Source organism: Dermacentor silvarum, chromosome 9 (assembly GCF_013339745.2).
Source record: "Dermacentor silvarum isolate Dsil-2018 chromosome 9, BIME_Dsil_1.4, whole genome shotgun sequence".
In the NCBI taxonomy this organism is placed as follows: Eukaryota; Metazoa; Arthropoda; class Arachnida; order Ixodida; family Ixodidae; genus Dermacentor; species Dermacentor silvarum.
The window spans coordinates 138,616,090-138,630,084 of record NC_051162.1 but is presented as its reverse complement, the minus strand read 5'-3'; the positions used below and the strand labels follow the sequence as shown (position 1 = coordinate 138,630,084).

At 45.2% G+C, this 13,995-nt stretch overlaps 1 protein-coding gene across 1 annotated transcript in view; it reads left to right on the top strand.

The window, feature by feature from the left end:
• The window catches only part of LOC119464448 (venom metalloproteinase antarease-like TtrivMP_A), a 64,455-nt gene that overhangs the window by 14,239 nt on the left and 36,221 nt on the right, over positions 1 to 13,995 (top strand). Inside the window, exons 5-6 of the mRNA XM_037725428.2 lie at positions 12,836 to 12,883; positions 13,076 to 13,224. Of these exons, the coding sequence (XP_037581356.1) occupies positions 12,836 to 12,883; positions 13,076 to 13,224 (197 nt within the window). The remainder of the gene's footprint in view (positions 1 to 12,835; positions 12,884 to 13,075; positions 13,225 to 13,995) is intronic.

Here is a 13,995-nt window from a genome sequence, read left to right as displayed (position 1 = left end):
CACTGGAATTGCTCTTCAGCGTATTTTGACATGGTTTAAGGCCATTTGATAGCTGCAGATGTGCGGACACTGACTTTGACCCCTAGATTTCTTGTAATGTAAACTGAGGTGGAAACAAGGCGGAAGGAAAGGTGAAATCTCTGAGGGAATAACCTAAGATAGAGGCGGGCACAAGCTAAATGACATAGCACGACGGCGACTTCCTTGGTGTCACTTTTCATGGGTGAATGTGCAGGTGTCATTGTTTTTCTCTACTTCTGTAACCTGCAGTTGATACTCGGGCTTCTTCGTATTCGCCTTAACAGGTTATGCTCGCAACTTCCCTCTTTTTTTTTGCGTATTTCCATCGTGTGAGTTGCTTGATTTCCTGCTTCTTTGTGCCATGCGTTTTGTTCGAAGGTGTTGATCATTAAACCCGTTAGCTTTTACGGGAAGCTCGGCCTGGCAAAGCGTTAGTCTAAAAGGTCGCAGCCACCACGTACCCGAGCACATGGGGGTTGGACCCTCCTGCGTGTAGCCGTGCGCAGCTTAGCCGTGTCTGGGGAAAGGGGGATCCTGGTGGTTGAGCCTATGCCGGGAGTTTGGACCTTTAAGGCCCCCCGGCAGAGGCAACACACCTCTTCGGCCTCTGCTTCACATAGACGGCACCTCCAGACTGACCCACCTGGAGGAAATCGGCAGTCGCCTTTTCCTGTCTCTCTCTCCCCAATCTTAGTCTCTCTCTCACACTTTTTAGCCTGTCCTGTCTTCTACTTTCTTCCATTTACTTCCATTCTCCCTGGCGGCAAGGGTTAACCGTGTGTGGCTATCCTACCTTGGGTACACCATATTTGGTTATAGTAGCGGCGTACGACTGGCGTCGTGCAGACTTGTTGTACAAGCTCTGCCGCGTCCCCTCGTTGGGCTCCGTGGTGGGTGGTCGGCGCTGTTGCCGAACATATACATCTTCTTATGGCAGCGCAAACCTCTGTCGTCTATGATCGGCCTCTGAAAAGAGGCCGCACCGAAGCAACATTCCAGTTCTCCTTTCGGAGCAACACCCCAGCATTCCCCAAGTATCATGTAGTCCATAGTGAAAACAACACACCCGTGAGAAAGCTGTCTCCTTTCCTGGTAGCCAAGTGCCTAAAAGACAAAATTGGACCGACTTATAAAGCCTCAAAAATGTCTAGCGGGGACCTCCTCCTAGAACTAAATGATAAAGATCAAGTACAAAAGCTCTCAGAACTTACCAGTATTGGTGATGCCACAGTTACAATTTCTGCCCACAGAACTCTAAACACAAGTAGAGGTGTGATATCCGAGGAGGACTTCCTTGGCTTGAGCGATGAGGAACTGCTGGAGGGTTTCCAGGAACAAAACGTGACCAAAGTACAAAGAATTGTCATCCGCAGAAACGATCAAGAAACCCCGACAAAACATGTAATACTCACCTTTGGAACAAGCGAAATGCCTACCTCTCTCAATGCAGGATATGTAAAAGTAAATGTCAGGCCATATATCCCGAACCCCAGACGATGTTTCAAGTGTCAAAGGTTTGGACATGCTTCACACGCATGCCGAGGACAAACAACCTGTGCTAAATGCAGCTCAAATGATCACCAATCTGACAATTGCACTTCTTCTCTACACTGTGTAAACTGCAAAGGGGACCATGCAGCTTACTCGCGGTCCTGCCCTTGCTGGAAAAAAGAAAAAGAAGTAATTGCGCTAACTGTGAAAGAAAAAATCTCATTCTATGAAGCAAGAAAGCGACTGTCTTACCTTTCGAGAAGAAGTTACGCCGAAGTGACGCAGGTGGGGGCAGCGTCACAGAGGCCTCAGGAGTCCTGCGGGCCCACACACAGTGGCCCTGCAGTGACCCCTCCCGCCCCCGTGGTGGAAGCAGTCAGCACTGCTCCATCCTCTTCAAAGGACCCGCGGACACCAGTCCCGCTGGGCCCTAAAATCAATCGAACCCCAAGGCCCGAGACACGTGTCTCGGCGCCCAACTCTCGGTCCTCCAGCGCCTCAGGGAGAGCGATGGAGGTCGACTCAAAAACCCCGGTGTCGTCGACGCCGAAGGACAAGCGCTCTCTCGAGCGCGCAAAGAGGGACAAAGTCCCAATAACCACGCTAATTAAGAAAGTGATAACGTAAAGGTTATCGCTCTTTTTTATATTAGCCTTCTTTAGGTCTATGTCACCAAACATCTTTCTTATCTCTTATTCACTCGTAATGCCATTTTTTACCTTTCTGCTTGAACATGGCTTTTATTATCCACTGGAATTGTAGAGGACTCCTACGTAACCTAGGTGACATCAAAGACATGCTAAGCAACTTCTCTCCTGTGGCCTTGTGCTTGCAGGAAACAAACCTAGGCGAAAAACATAAAAATTTTTTAAAAGGCTTCACTGTAGTACGACGAGACCGTACCCAGGCGAGTCGACTTTCGGGTGGTGTAGCCATTGTTCTGCAAGGAGGTATCGCAGTGAGGGAAGTTGCCATTAACAGTCACATAGAAGCCGTTGCTGTGACTATTTTAGCACACAAAACCATCACCATTTGTTCACTATACATTCCACCACACTCACATTTTACTGTAAGAGACCTAGAGCTAATTTTAAACCAGCTACCAGAACCTTTTTTAATCGCGGGTGATTTTAACGCACATAACACGTTATGGGGTAGCAAAACAAATGACACCAGGGGACAAACACTTGAAGATTTTATCTTAACAAATGACGTATGCCTGTTAAACACTGGTGCTGCAACTTACTGTTCCCCAAGCACAGGAGCTATGAGCTGTCTTGACCTGGCGCTGTGCTCCCCATCTATATTTAACGACTTCCAATGGAGTGTTATCGAGAATCCTTACGGTAGTGACCATATGCCTTCTATTATTAAAAACACATCTCCTTTCCCCACCATACCATCGAGATCACCCCGTTGGAAACTTCATCTAGCAGACTGGCCTCTCTTCACCGAAAAAGCCAGTCTGGATGACATACCAGATGGATTAACTATAGATGAACTAAATGAAAAAATTACTGCTTGTATACTTGCTGCAGCAGAACAGACAATCCCTCAATCCTCTGGCGTTCTAGGGAAAAAATTAAAACCCTGGTGGACGAACGAATGTACAGAAACTAAAAAGCTACAAAACAAAGCGTGGGGTATCTTTCGGCGATACCCAACACAAGATAACCTCCTATTATTCAAAAAAGCAAAAGCGAAAGCCAGGTACACACGCAGGCAAGCCGAAAGACAGTCATGGAAAAATTATATATCATCCATAAATAGCTCGATAACATCCAAAAGAATGTGGGATCAACTTCGTAAGTTTAGAGGGAACTACACTCCTTACACGATCCCCATACTCTCACCCCCAGGCAAGCAAACAAACTTAGAAGATCAAGCAAACATATTAGGGCAGCATTTTTATGACATATCAAGCTCGGTAAACTTTTCTCCTAAATTTCAAAAATATAAGCAATCAGCAGAAAAACAAAAGCTTCCGACAACAGGAAGTTCCGAGAGGTCGTATAACACCCCCTTAACACTCCAAGAACTCAACAGGGTACTCACTTCTGGCAAAAAGACAGCTCCCGGTCCGGACAGAGTACATTATACAATGCTCGCACATCTCTCACCTAAAGCAGTGGATACCTTACTTCGCTTCTTCAATGTAATCTGGGAAACGGGAAAAATGCCGAATGAGTGGAAGAAAGCAATTATAATCCCTTTCTTGAAAGCTGGAAAGCATCCTACAACAGCAACCAGCTACAGGCCTATAGCACTCACAAGCTGTCTTGCAAAGTCATATGAAACAACTATAAACATAAGATTGACATACGTCCTTGAAACAGAGAACCTGCTGGACAACCATCAGAGTGGGTACAAGAAAGGGTGCTCTACAACAGACCATCTAGTCCGGTTAGAACACGAGATACGTACTGCTTTTCTACACAAACAGTATTGTCTCACAGTCTTCTTCGACTTAGAAAAAGCGTATGACACAACATGGAGGTTTGGTATTTTGAGGGATTTAGCGGATTTAGGGATCCGCGGTAGAATGCTTAAATGTCTAGCTGATTTCATGTCCGACCGAACCTTTCAAGTGCGTTTAGGAACGGTGCTGTCACGCATATTCATTCAGGAAAATGGTGTACCACAGGGATGTGTATTAAGCACAACACTGTTTGTCGTAAAAATGAACTCCGTAAATAATGTAATCCCACCCTCTGTAATGCACTCGTTATATGTGGATGATCTACAAATTGCGTGTCGTGCATCGAACATGGCAACCTGCGAACGGCAAACTCAAATCACACTAAACAAACTCACACAGTGGGCATCTGAAAACGGGTTTCGTTTCTCAACTGAAAAAACTATTAGTGTTGTCTTTTCACAAAAACGAGGCCTACAACCAGAACCCGCCCTTAAGTTACAGGAAGCCATCCTACCGGTAAAACAAGAACACAAGTTTCTGGGTATTCTGTTTGATAAAAAGTTGAACTTTCTGGCGCACATGAATAGTCTTAAAATTAAAGGGAATAATGCACTTAACATCCTCAAAGTCTTGTCCCGGAAGCGCTGGGGCTCTGACCGTAAATGCCTGCTACACATATACCGCTCTTTAGTACGCAGCATATTAGACTATGGTAGCATCATATATGGTTCAGCCAGACCATCTTACATCCGACGACTTGATCCAATTCATAACCTTGGACTACGACTGGCAAGTGGTGCTTGCAGAACATCACCTGTCCAGAGTTTATACACTGAATGTAATGAGCCTCCTTTACAGCAGCGCAGGGCGCTACTAACATTTTCCTATATACTCAGAATCCAGTCATCACCACAACACATATGCTACAACATCGTCACACAGTGCAACTCACGCTTACACTACACAAATAAACCGAACATGATTAGACCACTTCTGCTGCGATATGAGGAATACTGTCGCGATTATGACATTCCTCATGAGGTCCTTCAGGTTGCTAAAAAGCCACAACGATTACCCCCGTGGTGCGAATTCATAGAGTTATGTGACTTCGCATTAACCCCTCTAAAGAAAAATGACACCCCACACGAACACATCATACAAGAATTCCGCGCTCTTCAGGACAAATATAAAAATTACACAGAATATTACACTGATGGCTCTAAAACAAAAGAACACGTTGGCGTGGGGGTCGTGACAAAAAATTGGGAAACAAGTATTAGACTACCACAGCACGCCTCTGTTTACACGGCCGAAGTCTACGCAATATGGACTGTTGTTAAAAAGATCATCGCTGACAAACACGAAAACACAGTCATATACACTGACTCCTTAAGCACACTGAAGGCTCTACATGTTAAATCTGAATGTGAGCCCTTGTTAGGGGATATTTTAACCCTGGTAAGATCAAACAAATATGGCAGATCAATCAGGTTTTGCTGGGTACCAAGCCATGTCGGAATACCGGGTAATGAAGAAGCTGATAGATGCGCGTCAATGGCAGCACACAAAGACATAAAAAACACAACACTCCCATATAAAGATTGTATCCGCGCAATTCGGGAGGCCGTGAGGTCAAAATGGCAACACGAATGGGACCAGTGTACAAACAACAAGCTACATCTCACTAAACCCGTACTTGGCGAATGGAAGTCATGTAGTCATCAGAAACGTTTCTTTGAAGTAGTTTTGTGTCGACTACGGATTGGGCATACACACCTCACACACAATTTTTTGCTCACAAAAGAAGACCCACCAATATGCGAGAACTGCCAAGAACCGCTCACAGTGATGCACATTTTACTAACATGTAAACATATCGAAACAGAGAGACGAAACCTTTTGCAAAACTTATACAAGTTACACATACCGTTACACCCTGCCTTAGTTTTAGGAGATGAAGCATTAGTGCCATTATCAGACCTTTTTAAATTTCTAGACGATACCGGCTATTTAAACAGGCTATAGACCAACACAGCCTTTGCTGTTTTTAAATTTTTACTCATAACACCTTGTGTTTGGCGCAGCATAGCCTTAGTCGCTTTTGCGCCACTAAACCCCAAATAACTAACTAACTAACTAAAAGGTCGCAGCGAAGTCATTTGAAGATAAATATTAAGGTCATAGCCTGCTCACGTTGCTGTTATCTTGGTACTTATTGTCTTCGGCATTTGAAGTGTGAAGGGAGGAAAGTGAGTTGTCAGCTGCGATATACTGTGGATTGAAGCGCTGTCTAGAACGACCCCTGAGATGGCTGTGACAGCTCGGCCACAGGTGCCCACGGGAAATCATTCTGGACCGTATGTTGGGGTGGCGACACATTGTTCGCGGTCGCTGTCGTAACTGCAGCATGTGAGTTGCAGTTCGCTTACGAGAAAGCAGGATTTTGAAATAGAGAAACCAATTGAATGTCCACACTCTGAAAGCTGTTTTGACAAACCAATGTGTGCTGCTGATGAAAAGAATAAATAGATACGACGACACTCATGCCTTCTGTCCCACGAAGGTAGTTTTAGTACGGTATGGTATTACACAAAGTTATAAGTAGATAGAACTGTAGAAAAACGAGTTATGCAGCACGAGGCAATGATTTCTATTCTGGTAATTTCTAGGTTGTCGCTATGAATAAACATTAACATTATTCGCCCCAAATCTTAGCTATATCATGCCGCGGCGTGTCTGTCAAAATAGTCGCAAGATTACAGACATGATCGCCTCTTAAGGTTGCAGCGTGTGAAGGACAATGTGATCTGTTACATAGTTTTTAATGACAGCAGTCAGCCTCTGCTTTATTGAATCCATTCACAACGGCCATCTCGTCGCCGTTATCGTATAGTAGTTGTTAGGCCAGGCTAGCACTAGCTTAACCCTCAACTTACGGCGAAAAATAAGGAAATATTAGCTTACTATCGCCCCTCAAACTCACGCTCAGTGGCAACGTGCATTTGGGAGCTAGACACCAATCGCAGTGCTATCGTGCCGCATTTATTCTTTATTGCGTAAAACTGTTGCCAAAAATGTAGGGCACATCAATAAAAATGTGCAAACAGCGGAAAAACGACGACACATAGAAGAAGAAACACACACCACAGACGCCGACTAACAACTGAAGGTATATTGCGGTGGAGCAAGCAATAAACAAGAAAAAAAGAAGAGGGGGGGGGGGGGGCGGACAACCGACACGTGACCAGCAAGCCGTTGTCACATGTTAAAATGTTATTCACGTGACAGTTGATTGCAAAAGAAAAATATAAGACAGCAGAAACACCCGTAAGTCAAGAGGCAAGAGAAAAATAAAAATTCTGGCAAACATACACAAGCATCTAGTATAGGAAGCTACTCGGGAACGGGTTGGAAGGTTGTAGACGAACACTACACACTTAAGCAGTTTCTTCATTGAAAACAAAGGGGACTAAACGTGTCTTTAGATCATGTGGTTCCTTCTGAACGAATGCAGTCCAAGCGGCATAAGTAAATCATAATGCACACTAATAATTTTTTGGCTGTTTTGGTGTTTGGTAATTTGTTCGGGTGTCGCATGCCACGCTGAAACTGGCGGTGTCAATGCGTGCACTTCGTAGGCAATATTTTCATGGTGCTGTGAGCAGAGCGACAAAGGCCATCAGTTAGTCGAAGAAGACGACGCAGGGTTTCTAGACTAGACCATCAGCCATCAGTCTAGTTATACCAAATATTCTTTGTTTTTGTGTTTGCTTTCTTTTACTTTGCGTTTCTCATTTTCAAAAAGAAATTATTTAGCTACCTACTGCCGCCTGATTCTTGGCCTATCCCCCTCAGTGGGTGCAAGCCATGATAAAGGATCATCATCATCATCATCATCATCATCATCATCATCATCATCATCATCATCATCATCATCATCATCATCATCATCATCCATCTTGCTTGCTTCGTGAAACATCGTGTATAATCCGCAAATACGTTTTCATTTATCTCTCTACCGGCGAATTACTGCGCTACAGGCAATATTGTAGCAGACGAGGATGCCGGTGTACGCACTGTAAAGAAGCAGTTGTTCCTGAAAAGGTGGAGCAGTCAGCTGTGAGAGCCCGCTGCCGTTTCGGTAAATGCGTTGACAGCTAAAGGAAGAGCTGAAGACTGCTGTTTCTTAACCTGTTTTGTTTAGCGGTGGTATGCAGCCGAAACACATACGCTTAGCGAACTGTCGTGCGCCATGACCACCACGCATGACTCGCTGGCATTTAGCCTTCATGGAATCATTACCCAACTCACACTTCACTTTTCTGGAGAAGTGCAGCAGTCATCCAATAAAAATGTTCATATTCATTCATACTAATTTTTATTCATATTTGGATAAAAAGCCATAACGTTAACCACATTCAAGCTCGATCAGTTATGACCAAGTTATCTTCAACAACAGATTTCTTGAAGATGGCCCTGTGTAGCCGTTTCCAAATTCCCATTACGTTCTTCTCAGTTCAGTGATTGTAGCGTCAGTAGATTGCCATATGGACTGGCGAACTTTACGGTCAATGTTAGAAGCGGCGGGCATTAGCACGCATCGATCATCGCAGTTGATAATGGCACACCGCCGTTTTGCCGGCGATTCAAGACAGGACATCATGGCAGCGAGGACATGTCGAGAATCAAACAGCTGTCGCAAAACACCTGCTAGCGCTTTTCGGTAACTTGTCAAATTTATTTTAACAACAACAGTTTCTTTAAAGGCTGTGAAAGCAAGGTAAGGACAAAGCCACATGCGACGAAATACACATCATGGGAGTCAATACGGCGAGGTGTCGAAAAAAAAAAAATCAGAGCCCTTCTACTACTGTGAAGATAGAAGCCAGCGAAGCTGTGACTAAGGGGGGTGAATATTGTCCCCACCATGAGAATGAGTGTATCGTCACTGGGCATCACCCAACCGACAACCGAACACGTCTGTCATGAACATTAGGGTTGAGAAAATCACGTTGAAACCTGGGCGTCGCAACGGGGAAGTTGGTGCTAGCGTTGGCGAGACGTGCACCACCGTTGTCGGGTTCCTGGAGGGCAAGACGACGCTGACGTTTGGCCTCAACATCGCGTTCCCGCAACTCGGGGTCGGGGGCCCTTCGCTGACGTTTGGCTTCAACATTGCGCTCCCTCAACTCGGGGTCCGCAGCGCTTCACTGACGTTTCGCCTGGGCTTCGGGAGCGCTCACGCTAGAATCGGCACATCGACGACGAGCCTTTTCCCGAGCGCGTTCATTCTGGATGTATTTCCATGAAATTGCTTGAAAATTAAATATGTCCGTTACGTAAGACAATGGACGGCTCATACCCCCTTAACCAATGGTTCATAGCTCCGTAAACGCGGCCTCCCCATTCCGACAATGAAATTGTACGCTGGAATCATTAGCGGCAACACAGCCAGCTGTAGAAACAGACGACGACGACGAACGCGGGAGCAGTGGCACGAGCGTGTGCCGAGCACGAGCACGAGCGCAAACCGAAGGGCGCCAACGAGCCAGCTGTGGAAGACGACGACGACGCTAGAGCTAATTCGGATGATGATAATTTTGTGCGTACACGGACACCACTGAAATCAGTGAGTTATAAGAAGCTTCGCTTGAAAAAGGAACAAGAGATCAAGCTCTTGTGCACAACAGTGACAAAGAAGTCAAATGTGTCATGTTTTGAAATGTTAATGGTAATGCGTGAGAAATAAAAAAAAACAAAAGAACATACGGCTGAGCTCGATGACTGTCGACGGTAATCGATTAGCATTCGAGCTATGTAGCGACAGACCATATTTCTGACGTCACGTTTATTTAACATCCATAGTGGTCATTCTGAGACTTCGGTTACTCCGGTATCGCCCCGCTTTGCTATGCTACTCGCTCGCCAAGAGCATGACGGTATGCCAAAGACTGTGTGACGCCAATGCCGCGACGAAGATGGAATGACGAAGAAGGAATGACGTCAATGGAACGGCAAGGGCGGTACGATGGCGATGGCACGAGGACACTGAGATGACGAATTCTCAAATCATGGCGATCGTATAACGACGACAGGAGGACAATGGGATGACGAGGAGTGTATGGCGTCGATGGCGAGACGAGAAACGAATGACGAAGCTGGAGTGACGGTGATGGCACAAACATGATGTCATGATGACCATGGTATGACAACAGGTGCATATCACCGACTGTCTTGACAAGCAATGACGACGACGACATGACAACAGGAGCATAATCAGGATTGACTAACGACAGCGTGATTACGCTAGAATGAGAGAGGTGGAATGACGTCAATAGAACGACGGAGGTCGTATGACGACGATGACATGACGATAATGAGGTGTTTCTGAAGTGATGATGATGGTAAAACGATGGCGTGACCACGACTACTTCAATGCAATGGTGTGACGACAATTGTATGGTGACGAGTACGTGGCGATGACGGCTTGACACGTGTGGGATGACGAAGTAACAATCACGACGATGGAAAGACTAAGACGGCATGATGATAACGGTATGGTAATGGATTCATGATAGGAGTGTTTGACGAGGACCCAATGACGACAATGGCACGCCAATGGCTACTAAATCGCGATTGATATACGCGTATGATTGCGCTAGAACGACAGAGAAAGAACGACGTCGATCGAACAACAGAAGCAGTATGACTAGGACAGCATGGTGACAATGGGATTACCTTTCTGAAGGGATGACGATGGTAAAACAGCAGCGTGACAATGGCGGCATGACGACATTGATTTAAAGAGGACTTTCTGACGATAACGGCATGACGATGAGGGTATGTATGATGATGACACAATGACGACGATGTCACGACAACGATACGAGCGTAATGGGATGATGACGAGTGTATGAGGACGAAAGTGTGACTACCACTGCATCACGAAGACTGTATGGGGACGAAAAAGGCGTGACGACGGCGGCATCGCGAAAATCGAATGACAAAGCTTGAATGACGACAATGCAACGACCATTGCAAGATGGCATCATGGCGTCGAGAACTTAACTAGTGGCCCATGTTATTAGACAACTTGGACCATTTGGTCGGTGTAGGAGGCGTGACGAAAGTCAGATAACCCAACTGTAATGACGACGATGGATTGACCCCGACGGCATAACAACCGCGAACAAATATCTAGTGGCCCAAGTTGGTAGACAACTTGGGTGACTGGGTCGGCGTAAGAGGTTTATATATATAGCCTCAATATGCCTGAAGTAGGCAAAGAATGCTTATCACATTAAATTAATTCCAATTCACTGAATGCAGCATTGCGGCATTATGCAACATTCAGGTAAAACTATAAAGTTGGACAGGAGGATTCAAGTTCATACCTTAAACGCAGCAACGTTGTGCACAAAAATTGAATGGAAGCGAAGTGCTTAGTAAATACAAAGTGCAATCTAAAGAACACATATTCATTTAAAACAGCGACAACAAATTCAAAGCGCCATTCTTGCTAAGCACAAGTTGATAGGGCAAAACTAAACTACCACGGCGTAACGTCGTCGTCACGTAGTGCATATGAGGTGACATCCTTTCCTCGTGTGAATACCCCTTTAACCACGGAAATAGTGCACGAGTGTCCCATGGGCTAAGTGGAATCTGATGGATGGATGACTATTATAAGCATCCCGTTTAAAACGGCATAGTAGCAACATGACAATAATCTCGTTATATTTACCTTTCTTGTCCACTTATCATCGGCTTTTAGGAACGAGGGTTCATGTTAAAAATAACCATTGAACCAGAAAGGTATTTGTTGCTTTAAGATATATTTTATAGGTTCCCTGTCTTTGCGCCACCAATACTTCGGCCATCTTTTAATACTCTCCACGGAAAATTCATTAACTCTTCTTCTAATATCCTTGAAGCTCAATGCCTCGGGTAGGGTTTCTACGAGCTCATTGAATTTTGTACGGACGCTACTACATGCTAGCAGAATATGCCCTACGGTTTCGGCGCTATTTCCACAAGGTGCGCATGTGTAGCGTCATCTGCAAATTTTCTCCTATAACATCAGGGCCTCAGACACCCTAATCTGGATTGAAAGAGTAGTGCACCTTGCTTCGAATTATCGTAATGTTTTTCTTTTTTATTTCTCTGCTCGTTGATGTATTTTCATTGCTAGCTTGCATTTCTGCGCACCCATTCAGTTTGACCCCATTTTATGTGTCAATGTGTCCACGCTGTTAACGTGATATTTACTGGTCAGTTTACCGTTTTTTTCCGTCTTTTGAGACGACGTAACATGTACCATGTAACTGTTACAGGTGCTTGCTGTCTTTGTGCTCTGCGGTTACGCTTGCCAAGTGGTTGCAACAATAAGAATTCAGGCGAATACTTCCGTTGGGAGCGGCATTGTCTTTTCTGTATAGGAAACATAGCTGTGTTTGAAAAGCGTTACAGTGTGTGATATCTGTTCGAAGAGAGTTAGCATTTAATGCAAAAGCATCGCATCACACAGTAGACAAAAGTTGTTAGAATTCGTCTCTTTTGCATTACTTTTTTTGAGTTTTCGCTCAATGTGTTTTTCTTTCGTATCTCGAGCATTCAATACATTTCAAAGCCTCCCAGCGTCGGCGTCGCCGCCGCTGGGAGGCAGCCCTGAAAAGTTCGGAGCTTTGAGACCAGCTCTGGGCCGTCCGGCAAGCTGAAGGTGCCGCCCGAGCCCAAGGACTTCGAGCCGACACCTGAGGCCACTAAAAGCAATGTGCCGGCTCTTTAAATAAAGTTAATTTCTTCTTCAGTATTGCAATGACGCGAAAGCTTAATCAGTGAGTTTGCCAGATTTACACGAGTTTCAAGCCTTCTTCACCACAAATGCGCGTTTATCATTTTCAGAGCCGAAGCTTCAACGCTCCTACTGGAATCGTTATGGCCATTGGTTTCGTAAGTATTTGCAGTGGCATCCCACTCCTTTGCAATAGCAGTCAACTGCAGTCTGCTAACGCCGTAGTGACGGAAAGGAAAACCTCCTGCAGAGAAATGACTTAAATCATTCTCGAAAAGGCGCATGGAAGCAGCTTACGCGTGAGCATGTGAGGCCAGGGCAAATTATTCAGTTTGTTACCTCCTTTTCAGCTCCCTACGTAGTAAGAACTACAGCTAAGCCACCAACGTACGTTGACAAGTTCGTCGTAGAGGTTCATGTGATCTCCGACAAGGAGCACCAGAAGCACTTCAAGACAAACAAAGAATTAATCGCTTACTTGGCTGTCATGATGAATGCGGTAAGCATGCGTTACCTCAAAGTACTTTAGAGCCATTTATTGTTGATTGCAGGCAGCCCAGCGCAGATGTATTGCTCACGCAGACTCAACATATTAACGCTTCAGGGGTATTATCGCTTGTGCACGTATTTATTTACTTGTGTGTAAAGGTGAACATGCTTGCTCCGAGCCACTTTAAAGGAAGCTTTATCTCCTAAACTCAGTGTTCAGGCACACGTGAAATGCATAAATGCCAGACTTACGTGACTCTTAGTGAATAACATGATAATATATGGCATTTACCATGTCAAAGCCACAGCTTGATGGGACGGAAGCCGTATTTAAGGCTTAAGGCTAATCTTGACTGCCTGCCAGGCTCCTTAACGTACACCGAAATTTCCGCACGCGATAGTGTTTGCATACCGCCCCCATCAGAATGAGGCCACCGCGGTTGACAGTTGAGCCCGCGAGCTCGGGCTCAACAGCAAAACACCGTAGCCACTGAGCCACCAAAGTGGGCGGGTGGCCTCTGAATTACTTTCAATTAAGTTTGTTGTACGAGAAAATATAACAGAAAGGCAAGTTATAGTCACGTATTAAAGTGTAAAGGTGGACGAGTTGGCGAGCATTCATAATTGTAACAACGCGAAAAAACGATGGACGGGGTGAAAGAACACAGAACGAGCGCTGACGCACAACTAAGCTTACTGATACACACACCAAGGAATATAAGCGACAGAGGCAATCACACCGCAAAGTGAAGGAAAACAACCAGGGCGTGTGGTTACAGGG